Source organism: Echinops telfairi, unplaced genomic scaffold, assembly GCF_000313985.2.
Source record: "Echinops telfairi isolate 266 unplaced genomic scaffold, ASM31398v2 ScPeMD7_7425;HRSCAF=8463, whole genome shotgun sequence".
NCBI classification, from domain to species: Eukaryota; Metazoa; Chordata; class Mammalia; order Afrosoricida; family Tenrecidae; genus Echinops; species Echinops telfairi.
Window position 1 is genome coordinate 3,605,234 of NW_022111325.1, and position 13,167 is coordinate 3,618,400.

At 45.9% G+C, this 13,167-nt stretch overlaps 1 protein-coding gene across 5 annotated transcripts in view; it reads right to left on the reverse strand.

Moving 5' to 3' along the window:
* ARHGEF11 (Rho guanine nucleotide exchange factor 11) overlaps window positions 1-13,167 on the reverse strand; it is a 72,469-nt gene that overhangs the window by 38,594 nt on the left and 20,708 nt on the right. For 4 of the 5 annotated variants that reach the window (XM_045298403.1, XM_045298402.1, XM_045298405.1 and 1 more), the window contains exons 4-9: window positions 11,273-11,322; window positions 10,259-10,316; window positions 9,302-9,480; window positions 8,416-8,487; window positions 1,722-1,841; window positions 114-159 (exon numbers count right to left, since the gene is read on the reverse strand). In XM_045298403.1, the coding sequence (XP_045154338.1) occupies window positions 114-159; window positions 1,722-1,841; window positions 8,416-8,487; window positions 9,302-9,480; window positions 10,259-10,316; window positions 11,273-11,322 (525 nt within the window). The remainder of the gene's footprint in view (window positions 1-113; window positions 160-1,721; window positions 1,842-8,415; window positions 8,488-9,301; window positions 9,481-10,258; window positions 10,317-11,272; window positions 11,323-13,167) is intronic. The other variant, XM_045298406.1, reaches the window with a different exon arrangement.

The following is a 13,167-nucleotide window of genomic DNA, read 5'->3' on the forward strand; positions in this document are numbered from 1 at the left end:
GCTTTACACAATTGATGTGTGTATGGATTGTGATATCAGTTGTATGATCCCCTAATAAAATGTTAAAAAAAAAAAAGAGAGACATAGGGGGGGTCGCAGAGGGTGGGGCTCACCTTCTGATGATCTCTGGCTGGTGTCACCGTACAGGGGAAATATGTCCTAAAAAAGAAAGACCAGAGAGTGACAAATTCTGTGAACCTCTGCTCCCACGGTTTCCTTCCTCCAATCAAAGCTTTCTTTGTTTATGACTGGTGCCCTTTTCTGCATCACTGGCTTATACTGCCCAGCTAGATGAAGTACCACTTCATTTGGATAGTTTGAGAAGGATGGTGACCCCTGATCATGGTGGGGTGGGAGCTTTACTATGAGCAGAATTCTAAAATCTCACATCATGTATCACCTTGGATCTCAAAACATGCACTGCCTTAGTCAGGTTAGACATTAACTCTGTGAACTTAGCAGGTGACTGAGGCAGGAACGGTCGACCTGGAGAGCCCTTGGAGGGGATGGAGGGCCGCTGGCCTGGGGCTGACTGGCCACACTGGGGGAGGAAGCTTCGCTGACAGTGCTCTCTTGCCCAGGTCTTTTCTAGGTCTCATTTCATCCTTCAGCAGCTCTGGTTAGGTGTGTTACCCTCACAGGATAAACGAGAAGACAGAGGCTCAGAAACCTTAAGTCACTTGCCCAAGTGACCCAGGAGGTAAACGATACCCCAGGATTTGAACTCAGGTCCCTGGGCTCACCACCTGGTGGCGTACGATTGCACGGACACCAGCAGTGACAGTGCACGCTCAAACAGCCTCTGTGCAGAGGCCATGACTGAATTTTCCCGGGACCCCTCCCCTCCTGCAGTGCATTGTGATCTCCATTTTATAAATGAGGAAACCGAGGCTCTCGGGGATTAAGGAACTTGTCCAAGATCTTAACAGCAGACGATACTACAGGTGGGATTTTAATCTAGACAATCCAGGTGCAGAACCTGAGCTTGCAATAAATAACCATCTGATATTGGGAAGTCCTTCCGGAAATGAAAGCTAAAATAAATGGATTACCCTGTGATTCTCAAACTTTTTTGATCTGCATATTCTTAAAAAAAACCTTCAAATAATCTTTACTGGCTTCAACAAGGATTATTGCTGGGTTCCCTCCAGTTTCTTTTTAGTTACCCCAAGAAGCTCGGCCTGCCGGAGGTACAACCCTACTGGTGAAGCTCCTGATGAGCGCCGGTGATGCTGGGGGTCTCCTCACCGGGATCTTCCACAAGCCGCCAAGAGGGAACCCCCCCCACTCAGGCTGTCTTTAAGTCTTGCTGTGATTTCTGTGAGAAGACCCATTACAGGAGGGGTGGGCGGTGGAAAAAGCTACCAGGCAAGTCATGAGTCAGATGCACGTATGTGAGGAAGTGCCTCGAAGTAGAGGAAGAATTTAAGAGACAAAAAGCGGGCCCTCTCTGAGTTCTTCTTTCCACTGTAACAGTCATTTCTTAGAGGGCAGGAAAGAGGCCTTTTCTTTATAGGGCACTCAAGTGCCAGGGATCGTGCTCAGCCTCTTTGCAGTAAAATAGAGAACTGTGGACTTAAAATAAAAATAATAATAATTATCATTAGCTTAGCCCTGGGGTGCTGGCATGGCTCACAGCCTTCCGTCCTTACTTTCTCTGTAATGATCCCCGAATCGGCTTGCACAGTGCCCTTCCTAGAGCTGCGCCTACCAGCACTCACCACTAAGCCACCAGTCTCCTGCTGGATCTTCAGCTGTAACTGAGCGACTCGCCGCCGGGTACCTTCAATCTGCTCTTCCAGCAGGCTGTCGGGGTTCCGGCTATACACCTCACAGATACGCTGGGAGGTGAGGAGGAGAGGCAGGAGGGAAAAGGCAGAGGGTGGTTAGTAGAGAAGGGATGACGCCACAGTGGGAAGAAGAGGCAGGAGTTACCCCCAAACGAAGAGCAGGAAAGAGATCTTAAGTCTTCTGAGAGATGCTTATGACTTCAACATGAGGAGGGTCAGGAAAAGGGATCGACAAGGAGAAGCAGTAGAACACATGAGGCAGGTAGGGAACAAAGACAAAATCCAAAGGCCTGTCCAAAGGGGACTCAGCCATCGAGGCCCAGCTGACGCCTAGCATTTTAACAAAGACAAGATGTTTTTCTAGACTACTGCTTATGTGTGAAACATTGAAGTGAGCATTCAGGGCAGTACACAAACAGGTGCTAGAGAGGCAATGTACAGACAGCAAAACCATGGGGGGATGAGAAGCAGCAGTGCTGACTAGGAGCCAGTTCCCCACCCTCAGCCTGCGGTAGGCATCCTGTCCAACCACGCATCTCGTCCTCCTCACTGTCTGCACTCAAGTACAGCGCAGTGGTCTAGAGCCTGGGCCCTGCCGTCAGGGAGATCTGCCTGTGAACGCTGGCACCTCCACTTACTAGCTGTGTAGACTTGGACAAGCTTCAGTATGTCTGCATTGATAAAATGGAGACGACAATACCTCGCAGGGTGCGCTGAGATCATGTAACGCATTTCACACGGCCTCGGGCACACCGTTACAAGTGAATTCAGGGCAGCTCTTATTATTTTACAGAAAGAAAGGTTCCATTGATCTTGTTGGTTAAATAATTAAACACATTGGGTTCACATCTGAGGGGGCTTCAGCAAGTTTGTGGGAAGATGGAGCTGAAAGATGGTGGAATTTCTCCAAGACCTTTTGGAAGGCCTTTCCATGCTGTGCGCGGTCATCTGGGGTCTCTCGGCTAGCTGACCACCTTTCTACAAACTCCCCACACTTAATAATTCACCTTCTCCAGGCCTACCAAGCATTGAGTTCTCTCCACATTGGTGTCAGCTGCCAGTCAGCCCCTAATTCCTGGGGAGCCCCTGCATAAAGGGACTGACAGGACCACTGTGATCACAGGCTGATTTGGGGGAGTAGATGGCCAAGCCTCTCTTCCTAGTCTGCCTTACTCTGTGAGCGCCACTGAAACCTGCACCGTCACAGCCATGCAGAAGCCTTCACGGCGGACGGGTGGGGGCTGCACTGGGGGTACTCCTGCAGGAAAGGGGAGACCTCTAGCCTGAATGCCACTTGAAATTATCTCCCGTCATTCTTTCCTCCTGCCTCAGATGAGACACTCTCTTGAACTCTTCATAAAGGCTAATTTTCAAGTCTCCGGGCTCAGCTTAGGAGCCATTCACCTATCTTTAAATCACCACTCCCATTGTAGCTCCTTCCTTCTACAAACACACGTTAATTCTCTCTTAAAAACAAAAACAAAACCAAAGCCCAACAACACAACCTTTTTCTTCGGCTTTGACTATTCTCAATCCCCTGCCCCGTTCTTCAGTCTCCTGTCCCCAGTCAGGGCCTCACACTCCTTCCAGTCTCTCCTCAACACACACCACTCTGGCCACCTCTCCATCTCTTCATTACGGCGGCTCTTTTCAAGGTACTGTGAACTGGATGAAGAATTACAGGGAAGACCAGTTCTCCATTCAATAATACACACGTTATCTTCCGTTATCCTCATCGACTGCAACCCCCACAATGTAATGTCACCCATCCCACTTCTACACTATCTTGCTGCCTTCCATTCTTGTCCTTTCCCCAACCCTTTTAAATTTTGTCTTTGGGTGTATACTGACCTTTTGCTCTCAAATGCTTGATTATCCTAAGGTATTGTGTAACTCCCTGGTATTATGATTCCCCATATGGACCTGTCTATTGTTTGGCTGAAAATTGAGCCCTGGGGGTGAGTCCACTTCCAGACCTGAAGGGTGACTAAGGACCCCAGTCTCAGGGGGTTCTTCTAGTCTCTCTCTGACCAGTAAGCCTGGTCTTTTTCATGATTTAGAACGTTATTCTTTGGTTCTGTTTTTCTCCTACTCTCTGAGGACCTCTCGCTGAGATCTTTTGGAGCAGTGGGTAGTGGTAGCAGGGCATCTTCTAGTTTTTTCTGGTCTGGGGACTTAGAGGCTGTGAGTAACACGGTCCACGAGTCCGTGGGACTAACTCTTCCCATGTGTCTGTGATGGTCTTCACTCCTCTCTCCTCCACACAACTCTTGGAGAGAGACCCAGAGTTGCACCTTAGACGGCTGTTCATCAACAGCTACTTTTTCCAAGAGCAAAATGACCTACCCACCAAGCCTAGGGGTCACATCTTCACCTCACCTGTTTTGAATCCTTCCCCCTTGAAGTTTTGCTCCGCCTTCACTTACCCTGCACTGCCTTGGCTCTTCTCACATACTGACTTCATCAGCTTATCCCTTCCCTCACTCGCTGCCTACACTTTTAAATCTAGGCCCAGTCTTCAGTCTCACAAACACTTACTTAGACTTAATATGTGCCGGACATTGTGCTACGTGGGGTCTCTATAAATGTAGAACTTTTATAAATGTAGAACTAAGAAGCGTGGTCCTACCTTTAAGGAACCTAGTCCAATCAGGGGAAAGGGCAAGAAAACAATACAAAAATAAGAGCACATGTTGCGATGTTGGAAGCTGGTTCTGTCTGCTACAGAAGCAGGGTTTCCAAAATTCCACCTTCAACCCTGCTGTCCTTGCACCACCAATGCCCTGCGTGATGGTAATCTCATCCAGTTCCCAAACTCAACTGCCACCTGCACCCTTAGAATGCTTCAATCTTTCAACCCAGCTTCTCTCCTGAGCTTCAGCCCTTACATATGGCGGGTGGGCAGTCTATCTGAATACAGCTCAAACTCAGCTGGTCTAAGGCCGCTCTTCGTTTCTTTTCCTTAAACCCAGCTCCTGTCCTTCACTTGGCTCTATCAATGGCATCAGCATATATTTAGGCATCTACTTTGAAAGCCACCTTTTACTCCTTCTTCTCCGTGATTTTCCTTTTCTAGTTCATATCCTCCACTGATTGGACCTCCCATTTCTGTCCCACCTTTCTGTTCTTACTCATTCTGGTCTTGCCAAACCCATCATTTCTTTTCTGCATGACTGGATCAATCCTCTTAATACATTTCTCCAAAATACATTGGAAAATATGATCACTCTCCTATCAAAATTCCTTAGCCAGTTCCCATTGCCTTCAGCATCAACTCCAAACTCATCTTGGTATTCAAGGCCCAGAGCACTTTCCAACCAATGAGATTTTCAATGCTCCTGCCCATTCTTTGCATCAAACAAGGGCAATTTTTGAAGATTCAATGGGAAATCATTAGACACTCACTTTACAGTCCTGATTTGGCTCTTTCTGGCTTCATTTTGCTTCCTAGTCTACAAAAATCTTTAAAGGACACCCATTTTTCTTTAGTCAGTTAATAATGTAAAACAAACTGTACTTATACTGACAAAGTTCAGGACCCTTAGTTCTTTATGAATGGAATAAATGGCTGGCATTACTTCTTACGAAAGTGTCTTGGTGCTTATGGTGAAAAATAGGGTTTTTGTTTGTTTTCCTCATTTCTATCTTTTAATTCTATTTTTTCACGAATCTTCAAAGTTCCCTCATACTACACATTTCACCACTGTAAAGTGTACCATTCCTTGGCTCTTCATATACGCACAGTGTTGTACAACCACTGCAGTATTTAATTCCAGAACACTTCCACCACTCCAAAAAGAAACTCATACTTGCTAGCAGAGTAGCTCCCAACCCCTCCATTCCCACAGCCACCAGCAGCCATCAGCTGCATCTTGCCTTTCCTGGGTTTACTTTGGGTATTCCAGACAACTGGAATTGTGTACGGCTTCTTTCACTCTGCATGCTTTAAAGGCCACCGATGTTGCAGTATGTATCTGCACTTCATTCCTTTAGGTACTGATTGATAACTACAGTTTCCCACATTTTATTTATCTACTCATTAGCTGATGGATTGTTACATTTGGATTGTTACTACTTTGTGGTGATTATGAATAATTGTTGCTTTTCTGTGAACATAACTTTTCAATTCTCTTGGGCATAGACCTACGAATGCAACTATTGGGTTAATATGGTAACACTGTGCAGCATTTTAAAAACTTGCCAAACGCTTCACGGTGGCTGGATTCTTTTACATTCCCATTGGTAATATATGAAGGCGATTTCTCTACATTTTGCCAATACTTAGGTTCTGTTATTTTGATTTACACCCATGCTCGTGAGTATACACTGAGGTTTTGATTTGCATTCCTCTAATAAGTAATGGTGTGGAACATCTTTTCATGTGCTTACTGACCATCGAATGTCTTCTTTATGAGCTATCCAATCACATCCTTTGCTCTTTTTTCAGTTGGGTTATTTGCCTTTTTATTGCTGAGTTGTAAGAGTGCTTCTATATTCTAGCACTAGAACCTTATCAGATGTCTAACTTGTGTTCTCTTACACCCTGTGAGTTGTCTTTTTACTGTCTTCATGGTGCCTTTGATGCACGAAAGCTTTAAATTTTGATGGCAGTCCGACGTTATCACTTTTCCCTTTGGTTGTTTGTGCTTTTGATGTCATTTGTAAGAAACTGTTGCCATAAAGATTTACAACTGTGTTTTCACCAAAACTATGTTTCTAGTTCTTATAAACTATGCAATTTAGGCTAACGCTCTTATATTTGAGATCTTAATTCATCTTTTACTGTAATGGACATGAGTTAATTTTTGGAGATGGTGTGTGTGGTAGCTACATAATTTGTTGTCAATTTGAGACTATCAAGAGTGAAGGGGTGGAGTTTGGCCTGTCAACCAGGTTGCAGCTTGCTGACCTCATGTGGCGGCGCCAGAGATAAATAGCTCATTGGCAGCCACACATTCTCTCCTTGCAAGACATTCCTGTTGACAAGCCACATGGAGCCACATTGATGGAGCCAGAGCCCTGGAGCTGGAGGATCCATGTGGAGACCCATACCAACACAAAGATACTTCCACCACCACTGGATCCACAAGACTTTCTACCCACTGGCCTGTCATCTTCCTGCATTCGGAATTATTGCATGGCTGCGTGAGTCTGAAGAGGAATTTATGGACTGGTATCTGACATATGGCTAATATTGGGCTTATGGACTTGATCTGGACAGGGCTGGGATGTTTTCTCAATATACAATTACTCTTTGATATAAAGCTCTCTCTTACACATATATGAGTTTCTATGAATTTGTTTCTCTAGTCAACCCAGAATAACAGAGGATCCAAACTTATTCTGCATGTGGATATCTATTGTCTTAGTACCATTTGTTGAAGACACTAATCTTTGCCCACTGAATTGTCTTAGCACCTTTGTCAAAAATCAACTGACCATAGATATGAAGGTTAATTTCTAGGCTCTCAATTCTATTCCATTAATCTGTAAGACTATTCTTTGCCAACACCACACTGTTTTGATTACTCTATGACATTTCAACATTTAATTATCAACATTTACTAAGACGTACATTAACTATTCATTCACCCAGCCATATCCTACCAGATTGCAAACACCTTGAAAGAAAGGCTCATCTCTCATTTATCTTTGTACCCACTTCACCCCTGACCCTAATGCCCCATTTACCTCTCCCCCTTCCCCCTACATACACTTGGGGCAATACCCAACAGCAGAAACTCAATGCCTGCTAAATAAATGAGTATGTTTTCACATCTCACATCTTGATTTATGTTTTCCACTCACTAGCATTCCTTTCCCTATGTACATTTGTTTTGGCCCACTCTCATAAGTCTCACACTTAGCTAACTGAAAGGCTATCCCCTTTCTGTGGAGCCTTTCCCACATCTCCCATTGTTAATTAACTGCTCTCTTCTTTTAGTCCACTCTCTTTCCCACTGGAATTTGAATTAGAGTTCAACATGCTGAAGGCAAGAAATGTACAACCTTCTTCATCTCTGTACACCACAGGTATTACAATAATACTTTACAGACAGTGGGCACTAACAGTAACTTGCTAAACTAAAATGAAGGGGTGAGGAGGTAGCTGCAAGTCACAGCTGTAATAGGAATGTGGTCATTCTCCTCCAGCCTAATTAAGCAGCTTACGCTTCCTTGTGTACATCATCCTTACCCCTGGAAATTCCTCTTCATTCTCTCTACCACAGAGCCTCCACTTTAATCAGCTGACCTCACCATTAACTTACCTTTGCTACTCCTTCTCTCTTATTCTTCCTTTCCTTGGAAGCCAGGATTATTTCCAACCGACTTTGAGTATACTCAGTCCCAATATTCCCTTTTTATCCTACCTGCCTCTCAGAACTTGTGTGCATTCTGTCCTCGTGTTCACTACTCTATTACTCACAAGGTCTACTAGTCAAATTCTGCTTTCACAAATTCTACTTGTCTAGTACAACACTCACATGGTTCTGAGATTTTGTTTCGCAAGTTGTCACAGAGACAGGACATGACTTGTAGACTGAGTTGCACATACTGGCAGATGGCTCTGAAAGCACACTCTTTCATACGGCAGCAGCCTGACTATCCTCAGTAGTAGTCTTACCTGTAACTCTTTCTCCTCCTGCCTCAGCATCTTCCTAAGGATCTGAGTGGCATGTTTTTGAACTTCAGAGTCCTCGGAAAGGAAAACACAACAGTAGTGAGACCAGTTCAATAGCTTCACTCTCCTCTACTAGCTGATTCTTGGACTAGGAACCCTGAAGAATAAAACCTGGCCATCAGCATGTTTTGCAAACTCTCAGTACCTCAACAGAATTCAGATTAAAAACAAAACATATTTTTACTCCTGAACTTCCTTGAAACTTTAGCTGTAATCACTCTGGTATCAAATTGCTTTCCAACCTCTTTCTCCCAGTGCTTGCTGGCTTAATCTCCTAGTATCCAACAGAAAATCCTGTTCCCTGTTCCCTGTACCGTGTCCTCTTTCCGCTCCTCACACAGGTTTCCCACAGTCCTACAGTGCTCTTTACTCTTGTCCTTTTCTCCTTTTCAACTTCTAGCCAACTGGCTCCAGGTATCTGCTCCAAGCAGCATTTTGCTTTCTAGGAACTTTCTCCTACTCTTTGACTCTATGCCATACCCTGGTCACACCGACTGGCAATAGTGTCTCACAGACACGCTTGGTCCGTGCTGGAGGTATGCACCCTTTGTCCTGTGAGGAGGCAACTCAAAGGGCCTCCTTTCACACCCCGAGGAGACATACTTAACTGTCAAGACCGCCAATGCATTTACATAGGAAGAGGACACTAAGGCCTGGAGCAACCCCTAAATGCAGTCCTTCCTGTTTGACTTTTTGATGGCCTTTCATATGTCTTTGGCTTATCTTTCTGCTAGCCAGAATTTTATTAAGTATAACCTGCTTTCCGCTCCAGTGGGGAGCTCTTTACACGGACAACAGAGTGAGGAAGGGGAGCCAGGAGGCCCATTACCTGCAGTGGTTTGGGACCTGTGATGCGCTGTGGAGGTGGCAGCGGTGGTGGAGGCGGTGGTGGTGGGATCACAGCGGTGACTCGGGGGGCTCCTGCTGGGGCTGGATCCTGCTGGAGCCCAGAGACACCAACGGAAGATGGAGAAGAGCCCAGGAGAGTCAGTGCTACGTAGGCACCAGCTGGAGGAAAACAGATGGAGAGAGCTTGCATCGATCGCTGTCTTGTTCCGGAGAGCCAGACAGTCCCGGTACATAGGATGAGTTTCTCCCTCTTTCTGCTGTAATTCTATAGGTTAAACTCTCACCTCTAACACCTCATCCAGTCTCTAACTCTCGCCCCCTACCTTGCATCTGCTCAAGTACTGCTTCCTTCCCACTCTTCAAGCACAGACCTCAACCAACACTCCATCCCCATGGGCCACCCATTTCCTCCTTTCTCTCACTCATGAATGAGCCAATGTAAAGCCCCCATGAAGCACACGACCTGCCTATCACGGAGCAGACTCAGCCATTCTAGCCCTCTACCTGCTGCAAACCACCACATCCTCTCATTCTTTCCTCAATGTCTGCTGCGTCTATCTGCTTACCTGCACTGGCTCAACTGCTTGGGCCATGCAAGCCTTGCAAACAAAGAATATTTCTGCTCTCCCCAAAAAAACAGTAAGGATGTGAAGGAAAAAGGTCTGAGGATGCAAGCTGAGGGCCAACTGTACTTGAGCTGGACCTGGTCTCTGTGGGGCACGGTCTCCACAGCAAGGCAAAGATGGATGCAGGCAGACCAAAGACGTCAGATGAGGGACACAGTGTGTCGCCACTTCAAGCAATCACAGCGCACTGTGGCAGCCCAAGCGGATCACTCCACTGCAAGATTAAAGATGCCACTGCACCGCCTCCCGGCCAACAAGCCTCCTCTCGGCCCACCTGCTCCCCGTCCCCGCTGTCTCTGTCGCCAACTCACATTTGATAAGCTTCACCACCTCCAGGTGTGAGCTATTGGTCACCATGGTGCCGTTCACCTGTCAGGAGAAAGGGGCACTCATTGCAAAAAAGCATTTGTTGCACGGTGGTGCTGGGAGCCCAGGAGCGGCTTCCACAGGAAGCCATTCTCCATGTGCTGGAGCGGACTCCACTCACTCTGCATATTTGTTCACATCTATAACCTGTTTTGTCTCCCTGGGAGGGGTGAGGGATGGGACACGACGACAATGTTTCAATTTGTTCATTCATTTTTGGCACTATTTTTATAAGGGGCCTTCAAAAAGTCTGTTGAAAATACAGTGGTCTTCTCGTTCCAGTTTTCCTAAAAACTTGTTGAAGCCCGCCCCCTCGTACTTTCCTGACCTCCTACACAAGTCCGTGTAGGGTGATTGAAACACACGGCTTCCTCACCAGAGGCCTTGGGATCCTCATCTCGGACTTCCGCAGCCCTTCTAGTTCTCTGCAGAGGAAAGCACTAAACCAGTGTTGCCCAACGTGAGTTATACCGCCCCCTGGGGGTGGGCTCCAGGAGGCACTGCGAAAACAGGCACCTACATTTTACCCCGAATTATAGGCTATAGCCTTTAATTGCCAGTTTAAAAAAAAATGTTGTTTTTTTTTTCCTGAAAGGGGGGCAGGAAGCCACATAAGTTTGGGACTCTATGCCTTCACCTAATAGGGCAGATTCTGAGGTTTTAGAACTGGCAGCAACCTCAAGTCAGCGAATGCCAGGCTGAGGAAGATGAATGAAGCCTTCCCCAGTCACCACCTCTTCCTCTTAATGTTGTTTTCATCATTTGTGAATCGGGGTAATAATACCTGGTCTTTTAGAATTAAAGTGACTAGAACATGGAACCTAGCTATCTTAACCCCCCCCTTCCTAATCGCCACATTCTCACAGTGGCTGACGAGCAGCTGTGAGCTGAGGGAGAGGCCAAGGCCCCGGCCTCCCTCCGGTGTCCAAGAGCAGGGCGAGGGACGGGGGCTCACTCACTTTGATGATGCGGTCACCCTCTTTCACACCAGCTTTCATGGCTGCACCTCCTGTAAGGACAAAGCTGGTCAGCAGAGCCCACGGAACCTACCCCACAGGCCCTGTCAGCTGACTCCGCCAACACTTCCCCTCACCGGTGTCAGGTCCAATCAGAACTGCCCCATGAGGTTCTATAGGCTGAAATCTTTATGGAAGCAGACTGCTCTGTCCCTTACTCGTTTAACTGCTGAGCACTGAGTCACTGCAGCCCAAGGGCCCTTTGCATTAGGTTAAGTACCCCAAATATTGGGCATACATTCTAGTTGGCTCCAATAATACAACTATTTGTTGAGCTAAAGTGAACTCTAGACAGTTACATCTCCTGCTGTCCCCTCTACCTAACTCAAATGCCAGACTGCTTGTAATGAGGCCAAGAAGGGAGACAGGCAAGACCAGGCTCCAAGAAGATTATATGTGTGCGCGTGCCTGTGTGTGAGTGTGTGTGTGTGTGGGGGGGGGGGGGGGGATGCAAGCGCACATGCACGCACGCTTTATTGAAAGGCAGCTGAGTATGTTCCAAGGTCAAACTCGTTTCCCTTATAATCTAATGGGAAGATGGAGCTTACTACATTAGATAAGAGCATATTAAAACCATAATGATTTTTAAGGGTAACAGGGAAAAGATTATTAAAACAAGTCATCAACCAGTGGTGAAGCCCTGAGAGAATAAATGTATGTTCTGGGAGTGCACGTCAGTAGATATGGTAATAATGGTTGTTTTTATTTATCTTTAAAAATGTGTAAACTATGTAAGTTTCTGCCTTTACGATGGCCCAGATGAAGAACCGTCTGTGAGGAGCTCAGAAGAATGTGCTTACGACGTTCTTAGGTTACCCCTCAACAGGAGGCTGTGGGAGGCGCACTGTGGTCTTAGCTTGACTTGTACCCAGGAAGCATAAGAATCACTAAAGCTGAAAACAAGTTAACGAGAAGCATAAAAATAATGTCGTCTTTGGTAAATGTGCCCTGAGCTGATCATCAAATCTGAGCGCTGCATCCAGGGGATCAAAACAAAACTCCCATGAAGCACATCTAGATGCTTCTTGTTTTAAAAGAGGGGCACTGTTCCAGTTTAGCTGTTCAACACTGGGACTTGAGACGTCCCTCATCTACAGTGCCTTGTTCAGGGAAGAGGACTTGCAAAGGGCTTATGCTGCCATCAGGAAACTATAAGGGAACATTATGTACACCAGTCAATTTCTCAAGATGCACACATCCCCACCCCAATGCCAAGTCACAAAACGGGTTTCTGGTCTATTTTTAAGTTAAACTTGAATTTTCATTCATACTGAGTTCTAAAACTACACAGAAGATTGTTCAATTAAACTTATTTGTCAAAAAAGCTATGCTTTTACTTACAAAATTGAAAGTTATATATATAGTGCTTATGACTTGGCAAATGAGAACAAGTCAAAACAGTCTATGCCCAGATTGTAACAAATTAAATTTTGAATAAATTTTAAACCACAATATTTAGTATGTAGATCTAAACTCAGTTTTTTCCCTCAGGCATCCATCACTATATCAGACAAAAAATGACATAAAGATGTTTAAAAATATTTCTCAGGGGTTCTTCAGATATCAGAGATCATCTTCAGTGAACGAATGGGATTTTTGCATCCCCCAATCCCCAGTCACAGGAAGCGACCTGACGAGCGTCCAGAGCAGAGTCAGAGAAGGACTTGTGCAAAGACAGCTGCTCCCAATGGAGAGAGTTCCAGTCGGAAGTGGACAATGCAGAACGCAGGAACCTTCCTTCCCTGACACCGCTCTAGGTTTTCAGGAAGAGGTATTCCTTGCTAATTCATGAGCAGAAAGAAGAGCGAGCCCCTGTGCCTGAATGTATGGGCATGAGA